Below are 13366 nucleotides of genomic sequence, written 5' to 3'. Positions count from 1 at the left end.
ATAGCAGCTACATCACGTGTTTTGCTGCTGTCATTGGCCCGTAGAGATGTGATAGAACATACATCCAATCACACTCAGAGTTTTTTTCAAATCCTCTGCCTTTTCTCAGACGTTTCCTATTGAAGCTTTCCCAGATGGATGTGTGAAACACATCCATCTGGCGTGTCAGGTTACTAGAGGCTTACCTAAAAGAGAGTTAATCCCCATTGAGCTCCATGTTAGACTGGCAGATGACTTATATAAACATTTTGAAACTGGTTGTGGCCAAGTGGTCTTACAGTCAAGTTTGCCATTCGTGGGAACTTTGAAGGGGGAGGTTTGATTACTTACGAAGTTATGTAATCGAGGCTAATTAATTTTTTGCACTGCATAGCTTTGCACCTAAAAACTTTGATTCCGATTGTTTAGAGGCTTTTTGCTAATCTTGCAAGCTGCCTCATAATCCCTTTCAAACAATCATTGCCTTACTTTTCAACTTCAGGACCATTTTTCTTGAACTTGCTCTCCTTCATTAGATGTTTGTGGTATCGTAATATAATTGCCACAAAGTTCTAAAATCGAAGACTTATAACGAGAGAAATTCAAATTTTACAAGACATTCATTTGAACTTTAAACATTTTCCTCAGTCCTTTTCAAAGATCTGAACTCTGTTAAAATATCTGTGTGATAATGACAGAGATGAATGTTGAAATAAATGAAATGAAGAGAAGTGATACCACAGAGTTTAAATCAAAGACTTTACTGGATTGGCTATGATGGACAGCTAATGAGAGCTTGGTAGAGAAGATAAATCTAGAAGTTTTTCAGAGTGAAGCTACTTAAAGGTATCAAACACACACAGACACAAACATGCTACACTGTCTTTGTTTTGGGATCAAAGCTCGTCTTTGGTTTTGTTGGCTTTTTCTGCTTCCTCAGCTTTCATGGCCTCCCTGTACTTCCTCCTGTCTTCATCCTCCTGCAGACATAAAAGAAACAAGTTTATTTTTATCACAGATGGAAAAAAAGGCAGCTCACACAGACAAACCACTGCAGCTGATGTTGCTGTTTCTTGGACAAAGTAATAAAGGAGATAATTTACCAGAGCTCTGTATTTTTTGGCTTCTTCCATCTCTTTATCCAGAAACTTAATGAGGTCCTTCAGCTTCTTTTTACCAGTGTAAACCACCGCCTAACAGAAAAAACAGAAACCAAATACTAGAACTTGTTAGAGTTTATATACAGTATTTAATCAGTTACACTCAAAATAACCAGAAGCTTCCTACCCTCTCAGCATACAGAGCAGGGAACAGGCAGAGAGACGGGCATGAGCCCTGCATCGACATGTCGATGACATTGGCCGAGGCGTCAATACGAGCGATGACGACGTCCTCTCGCTCCTTTACGGCCTCGGCTAACTCCTCCCACAGAGGAAACACAGCGCGGGACGCCCTACTGTATGGAAGATCTGAAACACATTTAGATATCTGTAAGTTTCTCTGGTGATTACAAGCTTAACATTGATACTGATATTAAATCATAGACAAGTAGCATGACCAGTGGAGTAATGACCTTCTTCCTACTAAGGTCACGTGACATCCTGGAGCTTGCTTCAGTGTTTAGAGGTATAGAACTCAACTTTCTGAGTAAAAGTCCTGTAGAAATCAACTTTAGCACTAGTCTCGTAAGTCAAAAAGTTTCATTTAGCCATCCTACGCTGTCCCTCCATGAACAGCCTCCCTTCTACCCCTCTTTCAGTGTTTGGGCAGAGTACAGCTGTTTGGAGGACTGATCTTCATTCATATACTAACCCCAAAATAATCCATGTTTAATTTCTGCAGGATTTTAGACATTTCTTTTCTTTTTTCATTCTCCTTCTACATAAGAGGTAAGTTTCTGTTCTTGAGCCTGACAGAATACCAGCCTGACATGCCCTGTGGTCCAGAACCGGGTAGGAACAGGATTCCAGCCCCTCCTCTCAGACCCAGGCTGGGTTGGGCTTGAGGTGAGTCAGAGACATCCATCCAACATTTATCCATCCACCCATTAATCCTTCCATTCAACCATTTATCCAAGAATCCAACCATTTAGCCATCCGTCTGTCGGTTTGTCTAACCATTGTTCCAGCCGTCTGTCCTTTCATCTATCAATCTGTCTGTTCCTCCGTCCATTTTCCCTGGGGCTAATTTATGGTGGCAGCAATTTAATCCAGACATCTCTCTCCCCAGAAACATCTTCCTGCTCCTCCTGAGGTATTCTAAGACAATCCCAGGCCAGAGGGAACATATAATCCCTCCAGCAAGTTCTGGGTCTGCGCTGAAGTCTCCTCCCAGTTAAACATGCCAGAAAAACCTCCACAGGGAGGCAACCTGGAGGCAGCCTGATCAGATGCCTGAACCACCTCAGTTGGCTCCTTTTGATGTGCAGCTGCTCTACTCTGAGCTCCCTCCAGATGTCCGAGCGAGTCAATCTCTCAAAGGCTGTGCCCAGCCACCCTCAGGAGGAAACTAATTTTAGCCGATTGAATCCACAATCTCAGTCTTTTGGCCACTCATGACCAGAGGGGAGAATTGGAAGATAGACCAGTAAATTGAATGCATGCCTTCTGGGTCAGCTCTCTTACTGGACCATCATTGCATAAGTGGGTGGATGGATGAACTGGACTGTTAGTGCAGACCCAAACCACAAATTACAACACTCACCGCCCAGCTCTGCTAGTCACTTTTGGAGAATTAAAAAGGATTCGAAAAACACATTCCTATATTTATCTAACATTACATCACTGTTTTCTTTAGGTGTATGTTTTAAGTGTTGCGCCATAAAGCTGTGCCAAGTTTGGCATGGTTGAAATATAATCTTGTTTGGCACCACCCTGCTAATGAATGGGTGCAACAGCGGCAAAAATCCCACACCATAGCCTATCTTAAAAACCCTTTAGATAGGTTGAACTAGTAAATATTCAAATCTCAAAGTTAAGAAGACTGAGAAAGGTAATATAAATAAGTCTTGGTGAAAAATTAGGTCTTGACAGATAAAAATATCTAGACTTAGAATATTGTGTAAGCTCAATGTTTACAACTGCATTTTCAATGCCAAGCTTGTATGGTGAGGAGTGTGTTTACATACAGAAGAGGACAAAAACTGTCTTGTTGGGGTGAAATGCGACTTTCTCCAGAGTCGTTCCCACCAGCTCCTTCACCGGCTGGTCCTCCCATCCTTCAGGTATCGGCTCACTCTGCATCTTTGGCTTTGATGTTAGGGAAGGCACATTATTTTTTTTCATCAGGATGAGCTGTCTCTCTGTTTCCTGTTATTTTTCACTCATTAGATTATTGGAGTGTTTGTTACCTTAGCCGTGCCCTGCAGGAAGGACTGGCAGAATGTTGTAATGGTTTCTGCATCCAGAGTCTCTGAGGGCAGGTGGTAGGTCACATGATCTGTCAGGTTGACGAGCAGGATGAGAGGGGTGTCAAAATCCCGAACCCGGAAATACTCCATCACCCTGCCGTTACGATGCTCCTCCACGTTCACCCAGACGAACAGAATCTAAAAACACATGCAGAGGTGAAGAGCTCTGATGGCGTACAGGGACATTATTCCAATTATTCTGTTTGTACAGGATGTATTTGTTTGGTTTTACCTTTAGCCTGAAAGACTCTGCAGCACTGTTAAATGCAGAGTAGATCCCTTTAAAATCAGCAGAGCTCTCTTTGATGAACAGCAGAGCGTGGTTTAACACCGGTGATGTTAGAATCTGAGAGACCGTCTGCAAGAGAAAATGGCTTTAACACAAATAAAAAGAGCACATGCCAGTATTTTTTAAATAGCTGGAGCATTCCCCTTTATCAAATAGCTTATAACTTGATGCTATAATCCTTGATTTTTATACTATACCTCATGTCATTATACTGCTTTTCGAACTACTGGTAAAAATTGTCTGTGGTAGATTTTTGAATCCAACCAAAGTGGCTATAGTGGAAATAGTTAATGTCCAACCCTGGCACTGGCAGTTTTTTTTTTTTTTTTTTTTTTTTTACCTTGGCCTTGTACTTCAAACATGTAATTATTTAGTTGGTCCTGAAGTTAGAGTGGACATTTGTGCAAAGTTTGAAGAAAATCCCTCAAAGCGTTTATGAGATATGACAATCACAAGAATGACCTGGATGTAACTAGAAAACATGATGTGTCTGACCCCTGGCTGTTTCCAGGAAGGAGGCATAAAACAGTCAAAATAGAGCTACATTGGTATGAATAGTGCTTGCTGATTAGTAACTAAACCTAAAAGGTCAACGTGTCAACCTTGGTCCTGTACTACTCTGGCCATCATCCAGGCCTTCACCAGGCCCATGCCCCATCTGTCCAGGTATCTTCCCAGCTGACCCCTCCACAATGCAACGCTGACCCCCCTTGCCGTCTGGTCCAACCCACAGGGTCCTGGGCACCCAGTATGCAGTGAGCGACCAGACTTCACATGAGTATAGCAAGACCGGGAGGACCAAGGACCGAAAGACTAACTTTTGTCTGTATACTCAGATACCATGAATGCAACAGGGATCGATTGATGGTTTACAGTGCCAGGGTTGGGGAACTGCTCCAGATTCAATGACAGCATCCAAGGCATCTCTCATGGATCTTTGTTTTGGCCAAGGAGATGTGCATTCCCATTGTTTCAGCCTCCTCACTCAGCAAGTTACGAGTCCCCACAAGGACATCTACAGTCTCTGCAAGGTTCACTGCATCATCAGCAAAGTCTAGACCTGGACCTCACCAGATGACACTCCGCGTTCACTGCCCCCGTTACCCGCCCCGTTATCCAGTCTATACAAGTAATGAAGAGTGTAGGAGCAAAGACGCACCCCTGCCTCACCGCAGAATCGACTGAAGAAGACAGAGGTGGTGCAACAACACTTCACAGCATTCTCTGTACCAGAATACCAGACAGACATCATTGTCTTTTTTTGTTGTTGATTTGTTTTAAAACCCCATAGCCTGGGGATATTAGAAACAAGCTTCTGACAAGAAAAAATGTTGGGTCTAACACATAGAAAAACCTTTTTATTCAGGTGTCACCCTTAAAAATTTAAACTGAAACCAAAAATCAGACACAAAGGCCTTAGACCAGGGGTGTCAAACATAATCACAGCAGGGGCCGGATTCTGGATTTAGGTCTAACTCGAGAGCCTACTATGGTCACCACAACCTTAAACTGTGAACCTTGTTTTCAGCAGTAATGATATATGAAATAAAACAGCACTGATGATAAATTATTCAAAAAGTTAAAATGACTTAAATTTTTAAATTGTGAGTCTGAAAGGTCAAAATATGGAATTAAAAAGCCAAAGTTAGGAGTTGAAAATGTCCAAATATGAGCTAGAATTCAAAATAGTGACTTAAAAAGTTACAAATATGACTTCAATTTAAAATTGTGAGTCTTAAAGATCAAAATATGATATAAAAAGTAAAAATTATTATTTTGAAATGTCAAAATATAAAGAAAATTGAACTCATGAGTTTAAAAGTCAAAATATGGGATTAAAAAGCCAAAGTAAGGAGTTGAAAGGGTCAAAATATGATACGAAGTTCAAAATAATGACTTGAAAAGATAAAATATATTCTTCTATTTTAAATTGGGAATCTAAAAGATAGAAATATGAAATATAAAGTCCTAATTATGAGTTGAAAAGGTCAGAGGATGAAATGAAAAGTCAAAATCATAAGTCTGAGTCATAATCTTGAGATGCAAAACAGAAAATATAGAATAAAAAAGACCTCATGCTGGTTGGCCAGTTATAATACAAATATGATTAGATCTTGTGGGCCAGATGTAATCATTCCAAGGGCCGGATTTGACCCCTGGGCCTTGAGTTTGACATCCCTGCCTTAGACATTCCTTCTTCAGTTAGCTTTAAGGAAAAATAAACCCACATTATATTTCCGAATATCGGAGAAGTGCAGTTATATGTGTGTGAAAATGTCCCATGAGTCTTCTACTGTACCTTTCCTGTGTACTCAGTGACTGGATCCATCTGGAAGACGGTGATAAAAACCATCAGCTCCTCTTTAGACGTCTGAGGCATCATTTTATAAGCCTGGATGAGCTTAGACTGCAGCACACAAACACACGGGTAGGAATAGATGAACCTCCTGAACTATCTCATTCGTTTCTGCTGCTTCATTTGATGCTTTTATGATTTAAATCCGCTCTCTCACATCAAAAAGGCAAAGAAATGTAAATCATAAGGTAGAGACGACACAAAGGCATGCACAGTACCAAAAAATACACAGCCATTTGTTCGAGGTGGGGATTATGTCAGGTGTGCCTGCACTCAGATTACCTTTTTGAGGAGAAATACATCATGTGAGAGGCCATATCTGCTGATGACTTCTTCGCTCTGTGTCACAGCGAAGTTAACATCAGGAAGTTCAACTGCTGCATCGTAAAACACCTGTACGTACTCCTGATTCAGCTCCTACACACATTAAAAACACACAAAACAGTGATTCAGACACCCATTAACATCACAATACTAAGGAAAAGCGAAAGGAGTTACTCACCTTAAAGAACCCAACAACTGTTAGTTCCTCTGAGGCTTCTAATTGGCTAAATTCAGTGATGAGGTCAGCAGCAGACCCCACCCTCCTCTTCAGCCAGGTCAAGATGGAGGCTGAACTCTGAGGAACTTGAGAAGAATCCAAGGGAATTTACAAACTTAATAATTAATATTTTACATAAAAGAAAACCGCAGAGTTTCAGCTAAGGTGTCTCTAGACTAGACTTTCGATGAATGCCTTTAGAAAATCATTGACAGAGCTGGGGGTGGGGGGCAAAGATGTGCTCACTCCTTCAAAACAGCCGCTGTATCATACAGCATACGTCTATATTACAGCTTCTGGTTGCTACTGCCAAAGTCAGTTTTGTTTGTTGGTTTTGCTGCATAACTAACATAGCCAAAGCAAACTGAGTTATGTTGGCTCCATAAGCTATGTAGGTAATGCAGCTGCATAACTAACGTAGCTCAAGCTTAAAAAAATAAACTTTGTTAGCTACTTAAGCTACGTAGGTAATGTTGCTGCACAACTAATGTAGCTAAAGAAAATTAAGCATTGTTAGCTACATAAGCCATGAAGGAAATGTAGCTGCATAAGTAACGAGCTCGAGCTAAAGCAAACAAAGCTATTTTAGCTATGTAAGCTATGTAGGTAATGCTACTGCATAATGATCATAACTAAAGCTAAAACAAACCTAGCTATGTTAGCTACATAACCTTTGAAGGCAATGTATCTGCATCACTAACATAGCTAAAGATAAAGCAATCAAGCTATGTTAGCTACATAAGCTACATAGGTAATATATCTGCATAACTTACAAAGCTATAGCTAATGCAACCAAAGCTGTTGTAGCTACATAAGCTATGTAGATAATAAAGCTGCATAACTAATAAGCTAAAGCAAACACAGCTACTTTAGCTACGTAAGTTATATAAGATATATAGCTTAATAGCTAATGTAGCCAAAGCTAAAGCCAACAAAGCTATAGTAGCTACGTTAGATTATGTTTGCCTAAGCTTGACCTGTTTTAGTAGTAGTTATATGTACAATGGATCGCTTTCGCCTTGTTAGCATTTTTTTTTTAATTAAAAAAAGGTTTTGCCTCACAGAAATTAGTCGTCTGGTTTGAATCTGCAGCCAGACCTATCTTACTTGTTGGATTTTTGTGTGTCATTTGTACTTACGTGGACAGTGTACAGGGTTGTGTTTATCTCCAGAGAGGTACAGTCTGATTGTGTGATCTGCTGCATTGAGTTCTTTAGCAAGCTCCTTCTCCTTGGTGACATCAATCATTGCCAGTTTGACCTCTGACCCCTGAAGCTCTGCAGCAGCCTCTTTAAACGCCTCAGAGACACGATAGCCTTCTACAGTCAGAGGAGCACCTACACACACAGACACACAGAGTTAGTGAGTAATATAATGAATCTGCTGCGGTGTGAAGTGACTGATCATCTTTCTATTTCCAGTGTGTTTGTTACTTACTGAAGTAGATCAGCAGCTGATCATGCTCTTTCAGTGCCTGACTGAAATCTCTTTTCTCCAGGTGTAGAACCTCATCCTCAGACGATGATTTGTCTGTCTGTCGGTTTGTTTGTGTGTCAGCAGAGACAAACACACATAGACACAAAGCCCCCAGCAGCACCGGTGTCCTCATGACGGTTCAGACTAAAGCTCGCTTTACAGGAAGGTAAGGAGGGACTGGAGGAAGGGAGGGCTGATAGTACAGTATTAGTGTGTTTGTGTCTGTATCAGTGCTGAGCTGGTGGTTGTGAATGTTCTTGTTATCTGCCGACCAGGCCCACCTGTCTGTTGCTGATTAACTTTCCTATCTGTGCCGTGCTGGATCTCTTCTATTGGCTGCTTCTATATCAAGAAAATCACTAATATCTAAATGTCCTTGTGCTAACACAGTTAGCTGAAACAAGGTCAAACAGAAGAACAATGCGGACTCTGCAGCTCACATAAAAATTCCCATGAGCAAAAATCACATTCAAACATAAAACAAGTTCACAGTTATGACAGATAAACTTAGATTTTTTTACTCTATCAATATGAGAGCAATAAATAAGACAATGACATAGAAAATCACATTTTGCAACCCTGCTTATCATATAGTGAGTACTTCTCACAGAGTTTAAGTATATTCAGTGTATTTAAAATCAATTAAAGTACTGATACTGCATTAATATGGGTGTTTTATTCTTTAATATATAAAAGTGTACTATATTTATCACACAATTTGGTGTATTCAATTAGTTTAAATAAAATAAATGTCTTGGCTGAAAGTAAAACTTGACTAAAATGTAAGGACTATTTAAGGACTAAAACTTGACTAAAATGTTTTTCGCATCTAAAATACTAAAACTATAAAAAAGTATAAAATGACCAAAATGTGATTTAACTAAATATCATATTCATCTAGACTAAGACATATGAAATAGCTGCTAAAATTAAAAAAATTTTGACAAGATTAACACACTTAATATGATATAGAGTCAGGTGTGCGGTGTTGGAATTATACAGTGTCTTTCGGGGAGTCCCATTTGCAGATGTGCACCACGGCGTTCGAACTCACATACACCACACGTACGTACCATCAGAGCTAACAGTCATTCTACCACTTCTGTAGTAATTCTGGGCCTTATTTCTGTCCAGCGTTGCCTGTACGCATGAATGACTACAGCAGGAATAGACGCAGAATTTGTTGATTTGTGGGGACAGACAGTCTGAAATTTTAATGTAATATGTAATGAACAAGTAAACAAACATCATTTAGATATTTATGATTCTTTTTTTATTTTGGGGAAACGTAAAATAAAATAACCAAAGATGTTTAAACTACATAAGCTACAAAAGTAATGCAGCTGCATAACAAATGTAGCTATGTTAGCCATATAAGCTATGGAGGTGATGTAAATGCACAAATAATGTAGCTAAAGCTAAAGAAAACGAAGCGATGTTAACTAGGTAAGCTATGTAAGTAATGTAGCTCTGTAACTAACATAGCTATGTTAGATCATGTTTACTAAAGCTAGAACTGTTTCAGAAGTAGTTTGGCTTGGTTTAGCCTTGCTAGCAATAGCAAAAGCTAACATAGCTATACTGGCTTAGGTAGTAATGTTAACTACATAGCAAGCGGAACTATGTTAGCTTTAGCAAAACTATGAAGCTAAAGCTAGCTACTGTTTGCATAACTACTTCTAAAACAGGTAAATACATAATTTAATCCCATCTTAGACCTCTGATCTTTTTTATCCATTTCATTTTAACATCATTGACATATTAATACGATTTTTTTTTCATTTAAGGAAACTTAATGTACATAAAATAAGATAATAACCTACATGTTGACAACTTTTTACAGCTACCTCTAAATGTTTAATTTGAGGCTTTCAGAAGAGCTCGTTCCCTTTTCAGGGGAGCCTAGCTCCCATTAGCTCCCCCGCAATTCGAACTACGTGTAAGTTTTAGGCATGTAGGGTGCTCACGATTAATCACAGTGCCTGATGTGTCACAGTGCGGGGCTGGAGAGGAGTCACTGTCACTTGGCAGCCAAGGTCAAGCTCAACAGCATCTCTTTTGTTTGGATCTTTTTACCCCTGATGATACGCCAGGAGATCGCTGGCAGTTTTCAGGCTCTTGGTACATCCACAGCACAACCAGGGAGTCATACTCTAGGCCAGCGATCATCAACTACATTTTGACAAGGGCCAGGTTTTTCCTCCACAGGCACTTTGAGGGCTGAACTTTCAAATAAACTAGAGAAATTAACATATATTTGTTTGAATATTTTTATCTTCTTTCAATTGTACATACATAATTTTTTCGGCTCTAAAAGTGAAATAAGTCCATATATGGCAGCCAGCCACAAGGGGGAAAACCCCAAGTGGGAAAATTACATTCCCAAAGTGCCTGAAGCTGAAGGTGACATGAAAACAGGCAGTTTCATAAGGAATGAACTTTGTTTAATGTTTGCTATAACAGCTGACAGGTAGATTTCTGAAAAATGGATGGAATATAAAGTAATTCCTGATGAAATGTTTCAATCTCAACCGGTTTTGGTGAGGTTCTAAAGGCAAAATGAAATTTTAATTGTTCTCAATTTGTTAATGTTCTGGGGGCCAGATGGGAAGATATAGGGGGCCTAATGTGGCCCCTGGGCCAAGAGTTGATGACCACTGCCCTAACCAATACTTACATAACACTTATGAAATATGTTAGTAAATAAGTGAAAACTTTATTTAATTTTCATTATTTTTACTCAAATATATATTATAAGGTCAGACTAAGGGCTACTGGTTTGGCCCTGGAGCTAGATGAAAATCAATAGATGGACACAGAAACTGTACGTTTATGCCAGCTGTATTGAAAATCTTAACAATTTAACAAAAAACAACATGAATCCAGAATAAACCAGACAACAAAAAATTAGCACTTCAAAAAAAGTACGATTTTCTTCTAAAAGTCACTTTGAACTGGACCAAAGTGCTGCTAATTTGGGCTGTTCTTCTTCAAGAAAATGAAATTACTTTTCTGCACAACACAAGTTCACAATGAAAAAATGCAGACAACATTAAATTCAGAATTTGCATTAGATTTGAGTTACTGTCAGGCCTGTTAGTGTTGGTGCAACTGTTTGAACTGTTGTTGAAAGGAGTTTAGCTCACCAGGTCCAGAGAGTAACACATCTTTCCAAAATCCAGTTTTCCAGCTCCCTTTTCACTCTCTGCTCCCCTAAAAATCGGTTTGATGTCAAAGAAGAATGAGTGAGGTTTTCTGCTGTGATGAGGCATCTTCTGCTCTCCCAGTTGGTGTGTGTGGAGAGGAGATCAATGAGAGGGCAATTAACAGCAGGTGAGCTGCACAATAGGAGGGGGGGTGGGTCACCTGCTGAAGTGCCTGTTTGTGATTTGTTCTCAGTGATTTTGACTGGCAGGTTTGGTATCCAGTGGGTGAGCAGTAGTGAGAGAGGTGGACAGCAATAATGATGCCTGGACGACCCAGTTTTACCTGGGTTACATTTACTCTCCACATCCACCCCTTACTCCGCCCTAAAGGTGTGTACTTTATTTTTTTCAACAGATTATTTCCCCATTCCCCTGGTGATATGCAAGGACATATAGGGCATGACGAGGGTTGTGTCAATCCTCCTTACTGCCCTCAGGAAGTCAATTGCCACATTTCCTTACTTCAGTCTCAAGTTTAGGCTCAAAGTTTCAATGTTTATAACCGAACTCCTGTTATCCTCATATATGATGAAACAGTGGCCATACAACAGGCTTTGTGAGGATGGTGTGTATTCCATAATGAATGAACAAGTAATGTGGAAACCCCAGGCAGTTGCTCTCAAAAAAACCATTAACCAACAAACGTGGACCCAGAGTGATACAGGTATCTCTAAATGATTAAAACCTCCTAATAAAAGACACTTTTTGGATGTTTTTCATTGTCAATCACAGTTCAGAGATTTATGGGATTGCTGACAGCATCCAATTTCCCGCCTCAAAGAAATAGCCTATTCACCAGTCAAAAATCTACTGAAATGTGTGATTTAGGTCATTTAAAAAGAGCTTTGAACCAGCAGTACCTTGGTATGATTCTACTCGCTGACAAAGTGCCAGTGCTGTTATAAAAATATAGCCTATCTATGCTAGTTTAGTGGATTAATAAGAATGAATAGTCCATTTTCAGAGTGTTTCTGCTACAGCCTGACCATGGAGACACAATAACACTGGCGCTGGCTAGCCAAACTAGTCATTTCCCTCCATAAGCCTTAACACTAGGCCAAGCTATGGTAAGATTAAACACACCAAGATAAGCAAAGATAAGCTAGGACATACTAAGATAAAGTAAACCGAGCGATGCTTAAAAAAACAATTAAAAAAAAAAAAAACTTAGCTCAGATCAATCAAACTAAGCTAAGACAAGCTAAGATAAATTAAACCAAGTGAAGCCAAGCTAAGCTAAGACAGGCTAAGATAAAATAAATCAAGTTGTGCTAAGATAAAATGAATAAAGTGAAGCTAAGATAAGCTAAGACAAGCTAAGATAAATCAACCAAGTGAAGCCAAGCTAAGCTAAGACAGGCTAAGATTAGATAAATTAAGCTGAACCAAGATAAGATAAACAAAGGGAAGCTAAGCTAAACTAAGAAGGCAGGCTAAGATAAATTCAACAGAGTGAAGCTAAGGTAAGATAAGTCAGGCTTAGATCAAATAAACTAAGGTTAGCTAAGCTAAGCCACGCTAAGATTAGCTAAAAGAAACTAAGATAAGATAAGCAGAGCTGTGGTTGAGCTAAATTAAGATGAGATTTGATAACATAACACTCTTTAAAACATGTCTTACTCTGACACAGACACACTTTTCTTATCAATATTTTCCTCTTGCTCTCAGCAAAAAAGCAGCTCATCCAAACGTCCAGACAATTTCACTTAAAAATGCATTAGAAAATATTAAAATAACTGTGCCCTCTTGCTAAAGCTGGTAAAGAAATGGAAAACTTGGAATTGAATTTGGGTTAGTAAGATACATCAGTGTAGGCTACACAGTAATTTAGAATTGAAGACACAAACTTTAAGGGTGTTTTTTTTTAACACAAAAACACACAGTAAACAGCAGCAACGTTGAAGAGATTTAATCAGTTACATTCAAAATCCTCATTTGATCAGTCATAACTTAAGAATAAAATTATAAGCAAGGTAAAAATCTCCTGATGTAAACATTTACATTTAAAGACATAATGTTGTATTCCTCTTTGCATTTAAAATAATAATAGGTAGTAGTGTGTAAGTAAAAGGCTCTGCACAGCCATACAGTGTCATGAACAGTCACAGTC

At 39.2% G+C, this 13366-nt stretch overlaps 1 protein-coding gene across 4 annotated transcripts; it reads right to left on the bottom strand.

Annotated features, from left to right (window-relative positions):
- Positions 1-724: 724 nt before the first annotated feature.
- Positions 725-11351, bottom strand: zgc:136472 (uncharacterized protein LOC678514 homolog). 4 transcript variants are annotated; one of them, XM_041784517.1, is made up of 13 exons: positions 11197-11335; positions 8332-8392; positions 8012-8243; positions 7714-7911; positions 6536-6660; positions 6316-6450; positions 5977-6084; positions 3621-3746; positions 3329-3526; positions 3107-3227; positions 1267-1448; positions 1083-1172; positions 725-959 (listed from the first exon to the last, which is right to left on the bottom strand). In XM_041784517.1, exons 3-13 carry the CDS (start codon positions 8181-8183, stop codon positions 876-878), a joined length of 1539 nt encoding a protein of 512 aa, XP_041640451.1. In that variant the 5' UTR covers positions 8184-8243; positions 8332-8392; positions 11197-11335; the 3' UTR covers positions 725-875. The 4 variants fall into 4 exon arrangements, with proteins under 4 accessions (XP_041640451.1, XP_041640450.1, XP_041640453.1 ...); XM_041784516.1 differs by lacking the exon at positions 8332-8392 and having other exon boundaries at positions 8012-8108; positions 11197-11351; XM_041784519.1 differs by lacking the exon at positions 8332-8392 and having other exon boundaries at positions 8012-8227; positions 11197-11334.
- Positions 11352-13366: the final 2015 nt, after the last annotated feature.

Source organism: Cheilinus undulatus, linkage group 4 (genome assembly GCF_018320785.1).
Source record: "Cheilinus undulatus linkage group 4, ASM1832078v1, whole genome shotgun sequence".
In the NCBI taxonomy this organism is placed as follows: Eukaryota; Metazoa; Chordata; class Actinopteri; order Labriformes; family Labridae; genus Cheilinus; species Cheilinus undulatus.
This window is presented reverse-complemented; position numbering and strand designations above follow the sequence as displayed.